This window comes from Anabrus simplex, chromosome 14 (genome assembly GCF_040414725.1).
Source record: "Anabrus simplex isolate iqAnaSimp1 chromosome 14, ASM4041472v1, whole genome shotgun sequence".
In the NCBI taxonomy this organism is placed as follows: domain Eukaryota; kingdom Metazoa; phylum Arthropoda; class Insecta; order Orthoptera; family Tettigoniidae; genus Anabrus; species Anabrus simplex.
In genome coordinates, this window is record NC_090278.1 from 14,571,341 (window position 1) to 14,585,422 (window position 14,082).

Sequence of the window (14,082 nt, forward strand, 5' to 3'; positions counted from 1 at the left end):
TGTTTTACCAACGAATTTTGGTTAAAATTTGTCATTTTCAAGTGCATGGGTTGTAGGATTATGTAAGTGAGTCATGTGCATATTTCAAGTAGTCTTGCTTGCTGAAAATCTTATTTACTGAGTGCGATATGTCATTTCACTGTTATGGATGATTTGTGGTTATCTTGTAATGTGTTGTGTGTTGTTATTTTACCAACGAATATTAATTACTTACATTTTGACATTGTTAGGGTTATGTAAGTTGGTCGAATACTTGTCTCGATTTTGGTGTATAAAGCGTTTTATGTTTTCTAACTCTAGAAACATGATTTATGTTTCACACACTGATTCTTATTTATGAGGATTATGAACGTTTTCAGCGTTAGTTATATTGTTATGTATTGGTGCCCAACAGCAGACAGTGGCCCATTGATTCCGCCATGTTGGATTCTGCATTAAGGTCTGATAAGTTGTACTGTATTTGGTCTTGGTTCGTCGATTGAGTAAAGTCGGATTCAATGCAAATCAACCGCATTACATCCACAGTACTTGGCATTATATGAGTAATTCTTTGGCAGGAAGACCCACTGATTGACGTTAGACTTTGAAATACTCCACCTCGAGTCAAACAGCCTCTCATTATTAAAATCCCTCATTTAATGCCTACTTGCTTGCCATTTACAGAACCTGTCTACAACGATCAACAAGCTGCGAATGATCTCCAGCGCGATCTAATAAGAATGACATGAACTACCTGAAGCTAGCTACAGATTGTTACCAAAATTCCCAATAGAGTTTCACTACGGTAGCCATGATTGCGAGGCAAATGTAGCGTACCAGCCGAACCACCGCCTGAGATGATCCGTCTTTAATTCAAGTATGTAAATGTAATGTAAACACAGAGATGAGATTATTTTTCACATTTAATTGTACATGCGTGAACATTTAACTTATATACACTCATAACCTTAAAAACCTGAACACCTTGAAAGACTAGAGATAGGAAGTTTATATTCACAGGACATATGCATTAGTACAATCTGAAGAAATTATTAGCATTTGAACCATGTTACCCCTTTGGTTCATGGTCCACATCGATATCTCGCCGCATCCCCACCGACTGGTAAAATGTGCCTACGGCTCTCGTTGTCGTTATAAACCGGAGGTAATGGATCAGTGTGACTTTAGCAGACGTGAAAGGTGCCTCGCAGATGTATACGAGAATCGTACCGCCAAATGAGTGAGTTTGAAAGAGGTCGCACTATTTCATGAGAGAACGTGATGCATCAATGTGGGAAATTGCTGATCGAATGGGACGAAGTGTATCGGCAGTGCACTGGGTGTGTACAGAATGGTCCACAGAAGGCCGTAGAATACGACGAGATGGGTCCGGTTGCACCACGTAGATCACTCCCACTCCCGAGAAGATCCGAATGACATTGCAGGACAGATCTACGTCTTCCTCGGCTCTGGCTCAACAGTGGAAAAATGTACCACATCGTACACTATCAGGAGTGTTTTTTCTTCCCCGTTTATTACGGTCTGGGGTACCACGTCCAATTCCCCGCCTACATTCGACTAATGTGGATAAACATGCTAGACTGCAATGGTGTATGGAACGACGTCATTGTGGACAGGAATGGCGGTAGGTAGTGTTTTCGGACGAATCCAGATTCTGTTTGTTTGAAAATGATGGCCGCATTTTGATTCGCCGCAGACACGGGGACAGGCATCACATTGTCTGCATTCGCACAAGACATACAGCGCCAACACAAGGCCTTATGGTGTGGGGTACTGTTGGGTGCAACCACAAATCACAGTTGGAGCGTGTCCTGGGCACTGTGACCAGTTTGACCTATGTGAATGACATCCTGAGACCTGTACCTATACCCTTTCTGCACGACACACCAGACGCCATATTCCAGCAGGACGTGTCTTTTTGTTGTCATCGGACTTGTCGCCAATCCAAAATGTGTAGGATATGGTGAAACGACTAGTGCGGGTCTCTGACCCAATATCAACCGCCGAAGGTGAATTGTAGAACCAGGTGAATGCAACATATAACAGTATTTTAACCCTGTAATTGAACCTGCGGAAACCTTAATTCTTACCACTACTTTAGCAGTATTTGCTCCTCACACCATTACACTTTCACTGAACTTTTTCATTTTCACTACAGAGTATTTCTTTTAATTCTTCTCCTGGCTCCATCCACAGTTTCAATCCACTGTCATTGCTATGCATAATCATTTTTTTTTCTCACCCGAAAAATCACTCCCTTCCAGTCCTCGTATGTCCATTGTTGATACGGATGGATAAACCCTTTTCTTTCTTCAGCATGCTTCTGTGTTAGGAGGGCTTTCTTTGTAGGATTTTCCTTCTTCAGGTTGAGTTCAGAAAGGCGTCTTAGCACTGTTTGATGGGAAGTTGAGGTGGCAAACTCCTGCTCAATCTTAAAAGCAATCTGCCTTGAACTCAGTCTTCTGTCTTGCTTTGCCATCATTTTCATTGTCCTGCACAATCTGCGACTGGAGGTTATCTTCCGACCACATTTGTACCTCAAACTTGACTTTCCAGTTTCAGACTGTTTCTTCAATATATTTCCCACAGTTTTGTGGTCAATTGATAATTTCCTAACAACTTCCCTATTCGAGAATCCTTCTGCTTTGAGTCCCAAAATCATCTCTTGTTTTTAAGTCATTGTTATTTGTGCTTTAAATAGCACAATAGATAAATATAAAACTGTATTAGGTAATCACACAATTCTTCACAAAATGCACGCAATTCAGCTTAACAAACAACAGCTGACAAACTAGAGACAGCTGGTGGAGTGAAATGAAACTTCCAGGTAAGTAAGTGCCAACTAGTGTCAATTTTGGTAACTAACTGAAGTATATCTCATTTCAAAGAAATTGTCGAGTCATTGACCCATTTCTCTCCTAAAACTGGGAATTATTTTTCTGAGGCACTTACCTGAGTTAAATGTGCCGGTATATATTTAAAATAGTCTTATAATTATAATGAAACGAGTAACGACTGTAACTACTGTCTCCTCGCACTTGACTCATGTTGGCCATACTCACTGGAGAGCGCGATGTTTAGCTGTGTGTTGATGAATGATCTCTTGAGGTGACTGTGACGAGGTGAAATGTAGGAGAAAGGTTGTGATTTATATGTAGGCGGAGTGTTATGTTTGCACTTTGTATAGTATTAGTACCGTCGAACATATTAAAGAACTAACGTTTTCTTCTCTTTCTATCGAAAAGAAAGTCGAACTGAAGGAGTGTGGTAGGCCGATGCCAGAATTCTCGTTGAAAAGACCGGAGACCAAGGAAACTGAAAATAGAGCTTTTCAAAGACAAATTAATTCTCCTGACGTATATAACAAGAACGCGCGGATATGTGGAAGTGATATCACAGAAACCTTTTACTGCTCTCCTTGCATGCTATTCTCCCGTTCTAGGAAAGGAGATAACTGATATCAATAGTACCATGGACTCTGAAATGCTTGGTAAAGTCAATGTCGTGTCTTGTTTGAGTGATCACTACAGTGAAACTATTCGTAAACCTAATTCGATCGTGGACAAGAACAGACAAATGTTAATAGTAATAATAATAATAATAATACAAACAAAAGCGGACATGAAGAACGCACAAATTCACCCCGAAAACATTTTGAATCGAAGTATATATAGAAAGAAAATTGACACGTGGGACGTTACTCCAGAGAATGAAGTACCAAAAAGAGCAGGTACCAAGTGGACGTAAGAAAGGAAGAGGATCTTTAGTCAACAGATGAAAGCATATCATAAATAAAGCTTCGTGTGTTCCAAAAGGGACCATTCGCGCATAATAATAATAATAATAATAATAATAATAATAATTGCATATGCATTGCACCGTATTGTGTTCGAAGTGTGTATCTTGATAACATGGTTTGAAGAACTTGAGATATATTATGGAATTATGAAACAAAGGTGCGCCCCCCACAGTTGATATCCACGAGCCGCCACTGCTTCCAACCCTACATTTGGGTCAGGTGTAGGAGTCAAAGGGGTTGTGTTTACAAGTGATTCACGATATTCTACTGGATGGGCTTTGATATTATGAATTTTAAGTCCTTTGTACTGTTTACCACAATACAGACAAGGGATTTTCTGATCATTATAACTGTCATAAGTAATATCAGTCATGTTGATGGTAATATATAAAGGATAATTCAGGATGAAATTAAACGTCTGGGAACTAACGATGTGTCAACGAGCGTTGTGGGTAATGCGAGTTTATATGTTGCTTTATGGTCAGTTGTCATTTATACATAGAATATCTCGTTCCTAAACTCATTGGAGTTGATACGAAATTAAGGAATGCACAAAAAATGTATATGTAATTTCTGTACTGATCTCTTGTTGAATGTTACTTCTGTTCTAGCAGCTACTGAAGTAAAAAATATAAAATATGTGTATAACTTGCGCGCCAGATAATTCTTCCGTACCTATGTACACCTAGCTGAGCTTTATCATTCCATGTAAAAATGGGATACGCAAAAATATACGGTATACAGGATAACAAAAAACTGTCGAATCGAGAAATCTTCAATATAAAATTGTGATGTAAATTTCTGTTTCACGGTAAGAAAAATGTAGCTAACACTCACAAACTTTCTTCAGATGACTGGCACGCCTTAAATGACAAAATATTTAAAAATAACCAACTTTGACCTTATATACATCTCAAATATAGGAAGCATCGTCACTTTCCATCTGGTCAGTTCCAAAGCCACCAATTTTTATGTCACATTTGTCTCGTTCGTGGCCACTATCATTTAGATTATATCTGTATCGTATACGGTAACTTTATATTTCTCCAACGTTCTTTATTAGAAACTTTTAATGCGTAGTATTTAATTTCATTCGCGGTACGGTAATCATAAGCATCTTGACTTCGTGCATTAGCAATCACGACAATGGAACGGCAAAATAGAGTCATCAAATCTGGTACGCACATTGATGCGATAGATGGTCATATGTGAACCAAATTTCATGATTCTAGCTTATACCGTACATAAGAACGCAAGAAGCAACGTAAAGTGTTAAAAATGTACCAAAGCTCACCCTATTCAAATTTTCAAACGCAGTCTAACTCATAAATATGGGATATACGAGAAAATGATAGAAGCAAACATGAAAAATGGGTTGACATGATTTACCGTTTAGAAGCAATACATTTTGAAATGAAAGTGCCTATGCTTATCTTTCATCTATATAAATACAATCATAACGACCGTGTGTCTGTACATTGACTAGTTTGGCGAAATTTCCGCACAGTTATCCGTTTCAGCTGTAATAATGATTATTTGCATATTTTTAGCTTTGCTGTCTGTTCGTCTGAATTCTTATAACTTTAAAAGTACTGGATGTATTTCTACCAAACTTGATATTTTGAATTCGCCTGACCTTTACTAGGTTCTAGGGCCAATATTGTTTCTGAATGCCCAAATTTACTGGGGATTTAGCCGAAACCGAAACCAGGATTTTGTACTCCCACAAAATGTGCACATCCGAAATTATTGGAAATCTACCATCCTTAAAGAAAATCAATTTCGAAAACTTTTCTCTGATATGCACCATTTCGGTAGGAGGATGAATAAAGGAAATATCATTAGCGGTCTTTTTTTAGCACAAGTCCCAATGTCTTAACTCGAAACCGAGTGCGTGTCAGGCGTATTTTTATAAGTTGAAAACTCCTGAAAATATTTCAACCAACGTTTATATTTAGCATCCACCTATCCAAAGGTAGGTTTTAAGGTCCATACCATTTCAAATTCCCGGGATGTACTGGGATTTTATAGGGAACCGGAACTGTGATTTTTCTCTCCCACAATATATACAAGACCAACCTGACTGGAAATCGACCAACCCGATGGAAATCCATTTATGAAACTTTTTCTCGTGCGAATTTTGTCGACAGTAGGAGTAATAAGGGAGATCGCACGAACGTCCAGTTTTGCAGCTGTCATAGCGCAAAAGTTGTTTTATGTTGAGCAGATTACTTATCTATATAAATAAATTTGTAATGACCATGTGTCTGTACATTGACTATTTTGGCCATATTTTCGTACAGTTATCCGTTTAAGGGGTAACGATGACCATCTGCATTTTTTAGCTTTCTTTTCCAGAAAGTCCTATATTTTACCCTTCCCCCAAAATCAGGATTGCTGCTCAATCTGCCAGACGAGGTAGAAAATTGAAATTTTCCAAAATTATGTGTTTGAGCCAGTAACCAACGGAAAACTTCCAAGATCTTATCATGTTTCACTGTGCCACTGCCATATCATCCGCATATATGTATAATGTTGCCTTTGCTGTTTCTCGAATTCTGTCACCAACGTCGTATGTAAGCTCACTAAATAGGGTGGGGCTCAGGGGATCACCTTGAAGTACGCCATTTGTTTGCATTATCCAGTTTGAAATCCCAACTCCGACGTAAACTTTTATGTAGTTTTCTGGCAATAGCTTCAGAGCCGATAAATGACTAGCAAAAGGCAGTAGACATATTAAGTGACTGGGCCCAGAGAAACGAAGTTACAGTCAATGAGGACGAGACGGAAATGATAATTTTTCGAAACGGTGGAAGGCCAGCGTTTTCCGACCAAGTGACTTGCAACATCAAGGAACTGAAAATAGTCAACAGTTTCAACAACCTAGGCATTACCCTACAGGTTACAGGAAGAAGCTTTAGGCTACACATATGATCAAAACAGCCACCGCAATAAAAGCTACAAGCGACATTGGACATCTAAATCTAATTTCACTGGAAACAGCAATGGCACTTTTTCAAACGAAGGTGCTGCCCGTTCTGACATATGGACTCGAGCTAATATGGGAATTCCTTTACTACAGGCAATTGTAAGAGATAGAAACGACAAAATCCAGATTTCTCAAAAGAGCCCTTGGTGTATCAAAGACAACTAGATCCAGACTGGTGTACGAGCTTGCAAGAGAAACGTTCCTAATAGAGGATCTACGGATAACTCTACTACTACCGACTACGGAAAGTTACAACAAGCTGCTCCAAATTCTACAGAATAAAAAAGCGGGATATACCGATGGAATTCTACACAACAAATGCAGAAGATGGACGCAACCTCTGTGTGACATGAGGCAAGTCGTGACCAGGCTTGCAGTTCATTGTTACCCACACAAGATTTGCTCCCGAATAGTGTTTCATGATGTAGATGAAAATTGCGTGTGTGAACTATGTGCCAATACATGCGGAACTTACCACATAATCACGTGCCCAAATCGAACCAGGTCAATCGTGGAATATAGCAAGGAGTGACGTGACTGCCCAGATCTAGGAAATATGCTGTATTATGATGTAGGTCAAATTCTAAAAAGACCTCATATCATATGGCCATTCGGTCGCAATAAATTCTTTATTATTACTTATTGTGTTTCTTTTTTTATCCCCGATGGATATCGAAATATGACGGCAGTTTTAATGACGGTGAAGACCTCCGTTTGAAGGTGTTTCGTGGCTAAACGGTAAATCCTATCACAAAACGGATGGTACAATCTGCGTTCAATTTCGCCAGATCTACAACTTTGGCCCTATGAATTTTTGTCGTATCTCAATCCTTTATACGTTAGGTTTGTCTCTATTTTTCGATTGTAACTAAATTTTACACTTTTTACATGCATAATTGTTACTTTGAATCACTTATAAGAAAGATAGAGTCATCAAACTCTTCACGAACATTGGCCCACGCAGTACCCATATGTCAGCCAAATGCTTTGTCACATAATTATCCGAAAAGTAATGCAATGTAAGATAATCTTAAACAAATTTCACCCTATTCAACGTTTCTAACACAATCTGACCCATGGATAGATGAGATGCGAGAAAATATCATAGGCCGCTAAATACTGCGTCTTATGTTACAATCCTTCGTCGATATGACGTACCTACCGTTTAGCAGCAGTTAATCAGTAAATGAAGGTCTGCAATATTGTAAACATGCATTTACTTTCGTATGTCGATCTATGTATATTCATTGATGTCGATTTGTATCGATCGAGAAAGGGTGTGTCTGCTATTGTAATCAGCACTCCCCACACCGACTTCGCTGCCAGTAGGAAATGTGCCTATACAGAGCCCAACCAAATATCAAGAAAGAAAGAAAGAAGGAAATGTGCCTGCCAGTATAATAAAACCTCCTCAACTGTAATCTGTCTGGAAGTAGGCAACGGGGCTCTTCCATTATAATGAAAACTTCCCAAACTCGATTGTGAATGGCGGTAGGCAAGTTAGCCTACCGTTATCATCACAACCCCGCAACTCACACTTCACATTGAAAAAACACATGGGAACCTCTCCATGCTGTTTCTCGGATAACGCTCAGAGAATACATTTAAAAAACTTATTCACTGCATGTACAGTCATTTATTTCGATATCGGTATACAATGTAGAATACCGTACCGAAGCACGGGTCATTCGCTAGTTGTAAATACCAGTGTTATCCTGGAATTGCTTCTCTCAGTCTTGCGTAACAGTCTAGAATGTGCCCAAGCCCGTGTCATTGTGTCTTTATTAGGAATTGAAGCGTTTGGTTCACTCTTGAATACTGTCCTAGACTAATAATGATGATGTAGCACACGATGTGCAATTTTACGCTGCCTATTTCTGCGATTTAATTCCGCTTTCTAATTACTGTTTTCATATCTACTTATGCATATTCCTGGGTTTCTTTTCTTGGCCAATAGGCCTACCTTCGGTGATGGGCTGCTGTATACCAATGCTACAAATGGCTGCTTATCAAATAGCCTACACTTCTTGTCTCTGGTAAGTAACTGGAATTATGAGATACCAAATATGATAGAATTTCGCGAGTGAAATATGTGTCCGATAATTAGTTTGGAATCTTGTTTTCCTTGTTGCCCGTATGTGTCTCAGACGACTTACTTTTAACTGAAGAATGCAAGGTACTTCTTTCAACTTCAGTAGGGAAGTTAGTTCCCAGACGACTTCGGTATGCAAGTTAGATGGAGTTCAGTGAATTACACGAGTGTGATGAATATACCGTAATGGTTACAGATAACCAACAAACATAGTCTGGTTCGTTGTCGAACTGGTAGATATGTTAATTCGCCATTGGTGTTGTTTTACCTCTCAGGTAAAATATCCTGGCTGCTGTATACCGTTACTACAAGGGCACTGTTTAATAATACAGTTGTATTCCGTTAATTGTGTTACTTCCGTATGATATACTTCATTAAGGAATAATTTTGTATTTCATTTTAACAGTTGGCCGAAACTTCTAGGTTCGTTTTTTTTTCGGTTGGTGTTGTCGGTCTGTTTGATCTCAACGACGACGTTTATATTGTACGTTATCTGAACATATTAGTGTACTGAAAATCAGCGATGGACCATTCATAAATGCCATTTACGGAATATCGAAAAGTTGCTGCCATTCTAAATAAGCACGCAGTCATACATTCAGCATACCGGTAAGTCATTTGCACGCAATAACTTCCTTTCACGAAATAATGGAGAACAGTAACGTTGAAAGCACATATTATTTACAGTGTCAGTAATTGTCGTGTTGCAAGGTACGTTAGAATCACCCCTAAGTCTATAACGTATATAATAAAATGTGGTTCAATAAACCGAGGTCTGACATACATATTTTACTCATAGAACATTGTTTCATTTCTGGCGATATTTCCATATTACTTCATATTCCTTTGAAGAAGATGAAGAAATGCCTGAGGGAGGGAAGTTTAGGGAACGTGGCTGTGAGTGGGAGCTAAGAAACATGCGGGAAGAGATAGAGAGTTTAATATAGATAGTCAGATGACAAGTAGTGGAAGAGAGGAGGGCTCATGTTCTAAAAGGAAGTTCAAAAGAGGTATGAGTCAATGCAGGTAGAAGAGTGGACAGAAGATTAGAAATATGGAAGTGCTACAGTGGAGAGACAAGGCAAGTTGACAGGGAAAGCTAAGAAATGTAGCATAGAGACAGGAAGAGAGAGGTGGCGCTGGGGAAGGAGAGGCAGAGAAGGGAGGAGGAATGAGGGAGATCACGCGAGGAAGGTGAATTTGAGGCTCTGGTTATGTCCAACTCAATTGATATTCATGTGGGGAAAGTGTGTGAGGAAAGGGAACCATGATGGAGTATTACCCATGATTTAATTAAGGCAGATGAAGAAAGTAGAAAGGAAAGAGGAGGCTAAGGAGAAGGTGGTGATTTTTCACATTGGTACCAAGAACACAAGGCAAGCAGGAACAGGTACTAGTCTAATTTGGGGTGTATGAGAAGAGGAGGAGGTTAAGGGAGATTGACTGGAGGATAACTGTGGATTATGGAGGGGTTTGTTAGATGGGTACGTAATAAGGATCTACCTTCAAATGGCCTTCAGTTGAAATTCGGTGGTACGTATAAGTTACAGAGTTTGTTTGGAAGAGTTACAGTTAAACGTGCGAGAATAAGGAGCAGTGATGAGATGAGGTACTCTTGTGCAACTAGCATTAAACTGTAGAAGCATTGCAAAGAAAGGGTTACAATAAAATGAAATAATTTAAATAGACCAGCTAGTGTAATAGGAGTTGTATCATGGTTGAGGTGTTGGATCTGGCTTTGATAGGTTCTTCTCTAAACTAATGACCTAACAATAATAGTATACTGTTGTGTTTTATGTTTCAGTGCAAAGTATTGTAACTGCAACACAGTTTAAATATATTATATGCCATATAAAATGGACCTGGAAGGACATATCAAAGGGGAACCAGTCTGGCTTGAAGGAACAGTAAGTATATCGTTTGTAAATATCATATCGTAAAACTTTATGGTAATTATGGTCACTCAGCACCAGTAGGAATCAACAATTTTTGGCCTTCTTTTTTGCCCAGCAGGATTGTACACATCTCCAGTCCTCTGAATATGTCGATCTTGTGGTTTTCCTTTCTTGTTCCTCAAATCCCTTTGTTTGAATGATCACCCCTTTGCATTTCCTTTTTATCTTGTAGATTTGACAATCTTAACTCAGTGAGGTATTTCTCTAATAATTTGTACCACTTTGGTCTAGTGGCCTTGTTTTGTAGAAATTTGTAAATTTCATGTGAAGTCTCTTAGGGTTCATTTGTTAAAAATGTCATGCAAATTGGATTTGTGGCATTTCAGTTGCATCTCTAATTTTGGAAATGTGCTTGTTTATTTCACTTTTAGGTTTAGGTAATGAGTTCCATTTATGATTCTTGGTCCTAAGATTTTATGCATGATTTTTTGTTCTTTAATTTATAATTGTTCCTTTAATCCCTTTTGTTGTAGGTTGAGAGTTTCTGCAGCATAGAGTGCTTCTGGTTAACTACTGTATTGTAACGTCTTATCTTATTGTTCCATGAAAGACATTGTTTATTGTAATCAGTTCTTGTTAGTTGGAAAGCAGTTTCCATCTTTTGAATTCTTGAAGTTATGGACTTCCTTTCATTACAGTTTTCTATAATCCATTCATCAAGGTATTTGAATACATTCATCCTTGAGATTTTGTTAGTGCCAATGATAATTTCTTGTGGTGAATTTTTTGTCAGTCATATGTTTAGGTTTTTCGTTATATGCTTGAGGTCAGAGTTTTGCTGCTTGTTATTGTAGAATATCAAGTTTCTTTCGTGCATCTGGTATGTTTTTGGCTATAAGTGCCATATCATTATTCTTAGGTCCTAAATGGAGGCTTTCCTCCATTCTCTGACCACCTTCTCAAGAACACAATTGAAAAGGTACCGCATCTCCTTGTAGACTCCTGTATTTATTTGATATTCTGGACTATATTCACCCATGTACTTTACCTTAGCTATAGTTTAGGTAAGCATTTCCTTGATAATATATCTTGTTATTTGATATAGTCTAAATTCTATTAAAACATTAAGTAGTGAATCTCGATCTCTACTCACATGCTATTTTTGAAATCAACGAATGAGAACACATTGTTCTTGTTTGCTGTGGTATGGAAGTATGTTATTGTATTCTTTAAATTAAAAATTTGCTCAGCACACGACCTTCCTTTTCCAAATCCAGCTTGGTATTCTAAATAATTCAAGGAATTTCACACTTATAATTTTAACAGAGTTTTTCATGGGGAAAATGCGTGAAATGTGATCAAAGGTACTATAGTTGTGTTCACCTATCATCATACCACATACTTGTAGGCTCATACATGTTGCAGTGTTATGTTTTCGATGGCCATTAGATGACTTCTTATAAGTCATTAATTGTTGGGGTAATGGTGAGTAGTTGTTATCGGAACATTGACATTACGCCACTTTCCCTTGCACTCTCTGTTCTATTCTTCGCCCAGTGCTCTATTAGCTGATGGTGTTTCATGGCTAGAAGTGCAACATTTACATATTGATCGAAGTACAGAGTGGACGAAGATTACTATATGTGATACTGCAGATTGTCTTCAAATAATGGCCCGGATATAGAAACCAAAGAATAACGGTCAAGAGTTTTTATCTAAGTGACCATGTAACAGCTCATAATCTGGAGGCCATCGAGTTCAGCAGTTGTTGCTTGTTGGTCAAAGGTCAAAGATCGTTGAGGGCTCTGGTGCCATTGAGTTTGTTTTCCTGGATTTAATCAAAATTATTGACATTCATACTTAGGCTATTGTTCTTCATATTTGCCGATACTGATTGGTTAGTTCCTATTCACTTCAAGCGATCGGCATGATGACAGTCATGAAACACACTGGTCACGTCCACCATTTCACTATCATTGGAGCCTAAGATTCTCATGTGTATGTTGTTCTGGATTGACCGTATGGTATAAGAAAATATAGAACTAAAATTTCCACCTTAATCAATACACAATATGTCTTAACCCATTCGCCTCACATTTAAATACCGTAGGAGTTCACTAAGAAATCACATTTAAATACCGCTCTGCGGCCGTCGTCATCACACTACTATTTAGAAAATCATACAAAACCAACCAGTAAATATTCCTTTCTGAAAATTTGCATGCATGATAAAGAAGTAATAAACTTACCAATGCCGCTATTTTAGTACGTCTGCTGGGTGTGGTACACCTCAAAACATTCTTCTAAGTGAAGAGCTACACCACACTTTTTGCACTGCCAGCAACTTTCGCTTCTTTTACCCCGGCTGTAGCACACAACACACCTTCTTGTGACTTTTGATTTCTTCTCTGTAGGGGGAATACGCATGGGAAAGTGGGCCCATGATTTAGCTTGTAATCTGGTTGGGGTGGTGCTCGCTGAAGGTCGAACTCGAACCGAGTACTCCTGCAACTGAACAGTCTCTAGTAGCTGCTGCGCAATGCTAGTTCGGAAGTCCGTGTAGCTCGTCTTTATGTTAGCAGCGATCTTGTGATACACAGTGAAGGAATTGAAAATACACATATCTAGGAGATAAAATAATATTTTCCTGTATCCTTTCAGTGTGCGTCGCATGACGGGGAACAGAGCTGTAACCTGATCCTGAAGGTCAACGCCACCCATCCCCTTCTGGTATTCAAGGCCACACTTGGGCTTTATCACTTCTTCCCTCGGAGTTTGTCCTCTCTTTCGCCTGAGTTTGCCTGTCCCTCTCATGTCAGCTGATTTGTGTTTAGTGGTGAGAAAGCAAACATCCTTGTTATCTTTCCACTTCACACACAACATACTGTTGGCAGCCCACGTCTCATACTCTCCACGTTTTAGTTTCTTCTTACTAATATCGCGAGGCATGTCTTTTCGGTTCTGTCTAACAGTTCCAATTACATTTATCTGCTTGTCGTGTAGCCTTGTGAATAAATCTGGGGAAGAATACCAGTTATCTAAAAACAATGTATGTCCTCGGCCTAACAAGGGTTCACACATGTTGAGCAAGACGTTTGTACTCGCTGGCAGACTTGGATCCGTTACATCATCACCTACATAAATTTTGAAAGACAGACAGTAGCCAGAACTTGATTCAAAATTTTGTAAATTTTTATTCCAAACCTAGAATGTTTAGACCCATTACACTGGACATATGAAAGGCGGCCTCTGAATTTCATTAGACTTTCATCTAGAGCAATGTCTTGTGAAGGTAAATATAATTCTG

At 38.8% G+C, this 14,082-nt stretch overlaps 1 protein-coding gene across 1 annotated transcript in view; it reads left to right on the forward strand.

Moving 5' to 3' along the window:
* Positions 1-8,626: 8,626 nt before the first annotated feature.
* The window catches only part of LOC137502973 (uncharacterized), a 74,378-nt gene continuing 68,922 nt past the window's right edge, over positions 8,627-14,082 (forward strand). The window contains exons 1-2 of the mRNA XM_068230254.1: positions 8,627-8,824; positions 10,685-10,787. Of these exons, the coding sequence (XP_068086355.1) occupies positions 10,725-10,787 (63 nt within the window). The 5' untranslated portion in view covers positions 8,627-8,824; positions 10,685-10,724. The remainder of the gene's footprint in view (positions 8,825-10,684; positions 10,788-14,082) is intronic.